This window comes from Bidens hawaiensis, unplaced genomic scaffold (genome assembly GCF_021521415.1).
Source record: "Bidens hawaiensis isolate Kalapana, Puna unplaced genomic scaffold, B.hawaiensis_p1.1 tig00036000_1, whole genome shotgun sequence".
Lineage (NCBI taxonomy): Eukaryota > Viridiplantae > Streptophyta > Magnoliopsida > Asterales > Asteraceae > Bidens > Bidens hawaiensis.
In genome coordinates this window covers 53,020-61,970 of record NW_027496286.1, presented here as the reverse complement: position 1 = coordinate 61,970, position 8,951 = coordinate 53,020, and the positions used below count along the sequence as shown (strand labels likewise).

The following is an 8,951-nucleotide window of genomic DNA, read 5'->3' as shown; positions in this document are numbered from 1 at the left end:
GGAAGTTGAATTTACTATCTTGGGTCGCATTAATGAAAACACGTGTGTCATGTGCTGAACCCTCCCATCCAATCGATAAGAATGTGAAACACATATCAAAATCACATGTAGCCATTACGTTGAAAGTTGGTACCCCTTTTCTACAAATATAAGGTAGTTGTTGACTCTCGGGGATGCAGGCCCCTATGTGTGTACCATCAAATCATCCGATACAATCCTAAATATAAATTGAAATTAGTTAAGTAACAAAGTACACAAGCATGAATGACATTAATCAATTTAATACCTTGAAATACGGCATGTATCTTTTGTCGTTCAATATTTGAGGTGGTACAAATTGAAAAGTTTGATCTTTTGGTCTTATAATGTCGCGCGCTAGACCTTGAACCTTTATCTCTACCAACTATTGACTCTAGTACTTCATGGAATGCTCTATTAATAGTCTCCCCAGAACGTTGAAAACGCTCTCCAACATCCCTGTTAGATAATCCCAATGCCAATGTGTACAGAAATACCCCCAACTTCTCACAAGTTGACATTCTATCACTCGACTACAATCCATATTTTGATTCAAGCTCTCTAAATAATTTCATAAACACGTTTGGATGCATTCTAAATGCATTTACACATCGTATAGGATTGTCATTTAAAACTTCCATTATCCAAGCCTGTCTCGTTTGTGATGTCATGCATGGTTCCTTGTATATATGCTTATAATAGTATGTAGCAATTAGATCACTTGTATAAGTTGAATCCAAAAAAAAGTTATAACAATGCAATTTATGCTTCTTCTTGCTTGTTTCATTATCCATAATAACCCTGGTAATAAATTCAATAGCAGCTTAACATATAAACACATAAATAGCTAAAACATAAACACATAAATAGCTTAACACATAAAGACGTAAATAATATTCTCGACTAAATATAAATTAAAATAAAAAGATATCAAGTAACTTACAAAGTCATGGAACTAAAACATCAAGTTAAAAAAATAATAAATCAATCCAAAAGTAATAAAGTTCAAATAAATAGAAACAATAATGTCTTCGTAACATGTCCTCAAAGAAAACTTTAGTCGGTGAGCCTTTGCTTTCGTTGCAACCACGCTAACCTACTATCATCATGTCTCATATTTATAAACATTTCCCTTTTTACTGGATCTTCAAATAAATCCATTGCAAATTCACAACTCCTCATTTTCTCTCATTAATCCTGCATCTACCATATGGTTAAGCACACCTATTGCAGCTTCAATACTAAACTTAGTACTTTGACTAAGTTTAGAAGAATCTGATTCTAATATTTCTAGAGCACGTTGTTGATTCATATTACTTTGAGTTAAGTGGTCTTTAAGCATTGAAGCTCCTAAGGAGTCTCTCCCTTTACGTTTCATTTTAACTGGTTTAGGCTTAATGTTTACTTTGGTAGGCTTCTCAAAATTTTTTGCTACCTCACTTGGGCTTGATATTGATGCATTAGGTTGACGTACTTCATTCATTCAGTCACTGAAGAAATTATTTTCTTGAGTTTCCAAATTTTCTAAATTAGAAGGTGTATCATTGTATACTTGATAATCACCTTCATTATCACCTCCGTCAACATTGTCATCCTCAAGGTTCTCAACATGCACCTCATTGAATGTAGTTGGATCTATAGAGGGCGCCACACAATTTTTTCCACTAGCAACTACATCTCCAAATAACTGATCCCACTCCTTTTGTAGTTGTATAGATGCATGGTTGATTATTTTGAATTACTAAAACTTTATGGTTTTCCTAAAAAAATATAATGGTGAATCCTTAGTTATCATTATGACTCGAATATTATACTATATTTAAATTTTAAATGATTTATATTATGTCACCTAAATTTTTCTTTTCCACCATTCATCAGAACAATTAAGTTGCCTGGTACTTTCATTCCAACCTAGACCAGTCTCTCCGTTCTTAAGTGACTTTCAAAAGTTGTACTCTTTTCTCATACCGTCATACTTGTTTATTTGTCAAGGCATATCCAGTTTATTTGTCAAATAAAACAATCGAAAATCAGAATCATACCTTTAATTTCACTACTTTTAGATCACGAAACCTAGCTTGCAGAAACAGGTAGAATAAGAAGCATGCACGTCAGATTGATAATTGATAAACCGTGAAGGTAGGTTTTGGTATATATACAAGATATAGAATAAAATATATATTGGAAGGTTAATTAGGTAATTATAAACCCTAAAAGCTTGTTGAGTTTTAGAACGCTACTAATACAAGCGTTTCAATATGGAGCTTTTTATCCTACTCTAAAAGCTTCAATCCCATGCAACCAAACAGGGCTTCTTATTGAATAGGAGCTTGTTCTTAAAAGCTTGAAGTTAGAAGCTCATAAAAGCTCATTACCAAACATACCCTTTTGTTTTCAAAGTGTTTCCTACAGCTTGAAAATAAAGTAGCAGTCCACAAGATTTTTGAACAATCTCTAACGCAACTTGCTTCAACGCATCATCCCATTCACTTTTACCAACAACACGTTCAAAAAGGGTCCACGCTTCTTTTCCTTTTAAAGGATTTACAGAAAACATGCTTATGAGCATTCATTGCCTCACAGACATCCCTATTTCTAGATGTGAGCAGCATTTTGCAATTCATGTAATCACTCCCACATGGAATGCCCACTTCCTCTAGGTTTAGTTCCTCCCACACGTCATCTAGAATAATTAGAACCATCTCTCTATTGATTATTCTTGTTGCTGTTACTTGAAGCTTTTCTTTAATCCGTTTTGCATCAGTAGTTTGTGAGACTGTGATGAACACAATATCTGTAAATAGATTCTTCATCTCGGCAGCAACTTCATTAGCTAGGGTAGTTTTACCTACACCTCCCAAACCACTTATTCCAACTATTTGTTGTTATCTTCTATAGCTTGAATTATCTCCTTCAAAATCGACTTATGTGTATCTATATTTTCAAGATTTTTTCTTTGGTAGAGGTTTGCGAATTGTGGTGTGGGACGTGTATCGATATTTTCTTTGGTCGATGGCGGGACGGGAATCGATATTTTCAAGTTTTTCACTTTGGTAGAGGTCTGGTGATTCTGGGGTGGGACGGGTATTAATATTTTCAATATTTTTTATTGGGAAGAGGTCTGTTATATCTTGGGTGCGAGCAGGAAGGAAACAGACAGTTTAAAATCTCGATCACCATCTTCTTGGTGCCGTAAAAGAAAAAAAGTTTTTTTTATCGCCATTTTACTGTAACGATGCAGGGTGTGCACATCGACACACAATCGTAGGTTGAAGCACGTCTTCTTCGCTTCCGCTTCTTCATCAATAAACTTTGTAGCTTCCAATATTAGAGTAGCTGCGGTATTCACCCAGTCTTCCACGCCTTCTAGGAGTCGCTCTTGCTTAGATTTAGCATCATCTATTCGTTGTTGAACCCTTCCCATCATATGTGTGAGCTTTTTAACTTCCCTTTTTAATTGCTCAACATTTTTAGAGCTATTTCACATGTAGCCCATCTCCTTTTTAGCCACATTACACAAGGAGGCCACTAGTTTTCCAGCCATGAAACTAACGACCTCCTCCATTCTTTTTTCTGTTTGGACGTAGTTGAAAAGAATAATATGCTAGAATAAGAGACATTTACACCATCAACAAAAACCAAGTAGCAAATTAATAAGGAAACTAGGATGAAGAAGATAATGGATTATTTAAAATGAAGAAATTAAACAAATAGAGGTATAAAATGAGAAACACATTTAATAACAATTAAAGAAATGCTGGATGATTAAATTCGAAAAGAACCTTATGTCTTTCTTTTAATTGAACGTCTCATTGACACGGAAAGAACTTAGATTTCAAAGACAAGTAAAGTATATAGGGTGGTGTGCAAGTGTGAAACATACCCACGCTTTTTAGGGTGTGCAAAAACAAGTAAAGTATATATTAGAAAATATATCCACCACTGTTGACAGGAAAGCTTGGGTTCTTCAGTGAATACCTAAGTTCGATCCTTACTTGTGTTACTTTGGTGGATATTGATAATGAAGGATTTGAGCTAAGCCTTGTACAAGGTTGTCAATTCGGATTCCGAGCCCACCCGAGTTTTCGTCCCACCGTGTATTATGCCAGAGAGTTCTGCTCCTGCGGCGGCACAACGACTGTCGAGTGCAGCCAGCGATATGGTTTCCTAGGGGACGCCCAAGCCAAACTCTGAAGACAGTGATGTGACACACAAACAAAAGAAATCATTTACTTGCAACAGTGATGTTTTTAAAAATCAGTAAATCATACAGCAATAGTGACGTTTTTAAAAATCAATACTCAGTTTAACTATCGGCAATTATTTTTTTTGGTCCGGGTCGGTTGTTTGGGTTGGGTCAAATCGGTATATACAATTTTTTGGTCCAGTTTGGTTGTTTCAGTCGGATCAATTTAATGCTGTTAACGCGTTAAATGTCGGTCGTCAGGTGCACGCCCAATTCATGCGATCTCAGTTCTCATCGGATGACGTTAACAAATTATCATTAGGACATGTATGCAAAATGTGGATTAACAGACACTGCTCGAATTATTTTCGATACGATTAGTTTAAAGAATAGGATTACTTGGACTGCTATGATTTCCGGGTATGCCCGGGTTGAACGAAAATGGAAGCTGTTGACCTTTTTAAGAACATGAAAATTCAAAATCTTGTTTCATGGACTGCTTTTGTTAGTGGAGAAATCTATATGTCAACAGTGGACATTTTGTTGGTGCACTTCACCTCTTTATTGAAATGAAACAAACTGGGATCAATATCACTGACCCGTTTAATATATCTAGCATTCTTGGAGCTTCTGCTAATCTTGCAACGTTAGAACTCGGTCAACATGTCCACTGTTCGGTCCCGAAGTTCGGGTTTGAATCGAGTTTATACGTCTGCAACGCGCTTAACATGAAGAAACCCCAGTTTATATGATTTGTTTAAATGCTTAAATATATTAGTCAAGACTCAAGGAGTATAAAAAGATTACTCAAACATTTATAAACCTCCCATATTGTTTTTTTTATAGCGTTAACTTAATATTTTTAATCATTTTTTTATTACCATATGAGTTTTTATCAAAAAGCAAATCATGCAGACAACCCGGAAGAAGCTTAATGGTTTTGTCTTCTGATGATGCTTCTTTGTAAAGCTTCAAAGATGCATCTGGATCAGTCACGGTGTCGTCTGTTCCGTGAAGAACAAAAAATGGTACTTTTAGTTTGCGGGTATTTTGCTGCAAATAAGATGTGATCTTTAGGATCTCATGACCGGTTCTGACCTGAACTGATCCTGTGTAAACCAATGGGTCTGATTATTTAGTGCCTAGTGCTGCTGGATCGCGAGAGACTATGCTACCCTTCTTGTTTGCAGCACTGAATTGGAAAAAAGAGGGAGAAAACTGGTGCACGTATCTGTAGATGAATAAAAAGATTCAGAACAAACATTTAAAAAAGAAAATAACTAATAATGATTATAGCTAATTGAACTGATAAAGTAATCTACTATAATCCATATTTTGGTTTTATCGATTTTTTTGGTAACCCGTGTTTGCTTGTCTAAGTCTGAATCGGTCGGCAGGTCCACTGTTTGGTCCCAAAGCTCGGTTTTGAACATGCTAGCTAATAAAGAAGTGAAAGTAAACAACTTACCTTAATGTAGGTGGCTGCTAGCGATAGCAGTCAATGCTACGAGCACAACACATGCTGGTTAAACCAAACACTTTTGGTCGAAAACTAATGATCAAAATACAAAAATACCCCTGTTTATCAAACAATCCTAACAGTTTGACTTCAGATTTCTAAGTTGACTATCATAACAATTGTTGACTTTACGCATAAAAGACATTTTAAAATACCAAAAATACCCCTATTCACCAAACAATCAATATTCCTCTGTTTTCATGTGTTAATCATACCAAGATGTTTGACTTTAACTCTCCTGTGTTCCATCCATTTTAATCAGTTTGAACTGACCAAAATGCCCCTGAGTACGAAAACTCCAACAAACTAGCACAATACTCAGTTTTCTTGACCCAAAATAGATTTGGACATCTACCATAATGGTTTTAACCCAATGTACCAGATTAGTGGCTTCATTTGTTAAGATAGAAACTTTGAATCAGCAGGTCCATTTAAAAAAATAAAAATAAAAAAAACATGTACCAATCCTCCATATTACCAATATAAAGAATAATAAAAATAATTTTTTTTTAAATAAAAGGTTAAAAACTCTGACCGCATAATATCGGTTGCAAAATCTCCGACCGCTTAGTCACCGGTTGCAAAAACTCCGACCGCCGGTTGCAAAAACACCGACCACCTAGCCATCGGTTGCAAAAAACTCCGACCGCCTAGCCACCTGTTGGAAAAACTCCAACCGTCTAGCCATCGGTTGCAAAAAAAACTCCGACCCGCTTAGTTATCGGTTGCAAAAACTCCAACCGCCTAGCCATAGGTTGCAAAAACTCCGACCGCCTAGCCATCGCGGTCGGTAAAAACTCCGACCGCTTGGTCATCGGTTGCAAAAATTAAATTTCGGTAGCAAATATGCTAAATCGGTTGCTAAATTTGCTACCGTTTTTGTCGATAGCAAATTTTGGTAGCAATTGCCTAATTTTCTAGTAGTGAGCGTGGGCTCGGTTAAGACAACTAGTATGGCGAGAATGGGGTATCGGGGCTCTCAAAATTGAAAAATGCGATAGCCTAAATACAAGAAAGTCTTCGTTCTAAAAATATATATTATGAAATATAAATACATCTTTATTTATTAATTATTTATTTTTAAATGTTCTTTCTAAAATCATTATCATTCAACTAATAAGTTATTGTGTTAATTTTTATTTATAATCAAATTTTTTTTTTCAGTTTCCTACCAATTAATTTTTTAAGGATGCCTTATGAATCGACGGGGACTCTTCTTCAATAGATTGTATAGCAAACAATCAAACACACTCTTGAACGTAACAAGTGATAAATTAACAAATCTGATTGCACTACAAAAAAAATTACCCTAACTCGTTGATCCTATATATGCCGACGACACATATCGTTGGTGTTATGGTATTTCTTAATTATTAGACATTTGGTTTATTATGTTATTTGTTTTTAGTTCAGGGGGTTCTCTGTAACTTCTTTATGGTACTTATAGTCTTTTGACGTATGAATGAAATCAATCGAATATTTGGTTAATTCCTTCTATCCTCTAGTTTTCTTTCTCCACAAGGTTCTAACCCTAACAAGGGTATCAGAGCATTCCGGTCGATCCCTATCGGAATCGTCCATCACCATGACAAACACCAGAAACCAAGATTTGATAACTCTCTCAAGGAGCATCAGAAGCCTATCGCTGAACTTCAAGCCTCTCTCGCGAACATGATGCATCAGCAAGAACAACTCTTGAAGAAGTCGAATGAAGACGTTAGTTCCGGCAGCTATTTTGGAGCGTTTGGGAACCAAGACCTAAACAAAAATAGCCAGTCGATAAGGGTAGGAAAGGTTGAATTTCCCAAATTCAATAGCGAAGATGTTGAAGGATGGGTATACCGGTGTGAACACTTCTTTGCAGTTAACGAGACACCAGAGAATATAAGACTCAAGAACGCGGTCATTCACCTCGAAGGAGACGCAATCCAGTGGCATACAGCCTTTATGAAGATCCGGGAATCATCCGGAATACGAACAAATATATCATGGAGAGACTATGTATTAGCCATCACTACTCGTTTCTCGAATGCAATGTTTGAGGACACAATGGAAGAGTTGGCATCTCTCAATCAGGGAGATGACTTACAAGTATACAACTCGGCTTTTGACAGGTTGCTTAATAAGGTTACGATTAGTGAGTCACAAGCTATTAGTCTCTATGTGAAGGGGTTGAAACCGGAAATCAAAGGCCCGATTAAGATGTTTAAACCTCGAACCCTACATGAGGCTTATGGGTTGGCAAGAATCCAAAATATTAACAATATGAACCTAATGAACACCATTACGGGGAAGGGTGTTCCTTTGAAAACTTCATAAACGACCCGTATCACACCATCGTAAACGCCACTAAACTGCCTTTACTGCCGGCCCCATACTCAAAAACAACTGGGGGAACAACCACTAAGCTTAATACTACCAACAACCCACGTCGGCTAACCAGCAAAGAGTTGGAACGCAAACGAGCGAAAGGTGAGTGTTTTTGGTGCACCGAAAAGTTTGTACCGGATCATAAGATTGTTTTAAAGGAAGGTACAACACCGATTAGTCAACGTCCGTACCGGTACCCAATGGTACAAAAAGGCGTACCGGAACCCAATGGTACAAAAAGATGTTATCGATGAAAACGACCTGGGAACTTTTGGAAGCAGGTATTATACGTGGTAGCCAAAGCGACTTCGCTGCACTGGTTGTCTTAATTAAGAAAAAAGACGGTCAGTGGCGGATGTGTATGGACTATCGAAGGTTAAATGAAGCAACGGTAAAAAATAAGTTTCCCATTCCCCTTATTGAAGAATTGTTAGACGAGCTTGGTGGTGCAGTGGTAGTTTCTAAACTCGACTTGCGATCGGGTTATCACCAGGTCCGAATGTGTCAGGAAGACATCCACAAAACAGTCTTTCGCACGCACAAAGGTCACTACGAATTTCTTATAATGCCGTTTGGCCTTACGAATGCCCCGAAGACCTTTCAGGCACTTATGAACCACGTTTTCCAGCCACTTTTGAGGAAAGGGGTGTTAGTGTTTTTTGACGATATTCTAGTATACAGCAAAGACAACAAGCAACACTTAGCCCATCTTGAACAAGTACTTCGGCTAATGCGAGAGCACAAGTTGTTTGCTAAACAGTCTAAATGTGTTTTTGGGGGCCAAACTATCGAGTACTTGGGACACGTAATTTCAAGGGAAGGGGTTAGCACCTACCCTTCCAAGGTCGAGGCTATCAC

The 8,951-nt window shown here is 37.0% G+C and overlaps 1 protein-coding gene across 1 annotated transcript; it reads left to right on the top strand.

The window, feature by feature from the left end:
* Positions 1–7,394: 7,394 nt before the first annotated feature.
* LOC143588128 (uncharacterized) lies at positions 7,395–8,042 on the top strand. The gene has a single exon (XM_077069229.1). The coding sequence runs from the start codon at positions 7,395–7,397 to the stop codon at positions 8,040–8,042; it is 648 nt and encodes a 215-aa protein (XP_076925344.1).
* Positions 8,043–8,951: the final 909 nt, after the last annotated feature.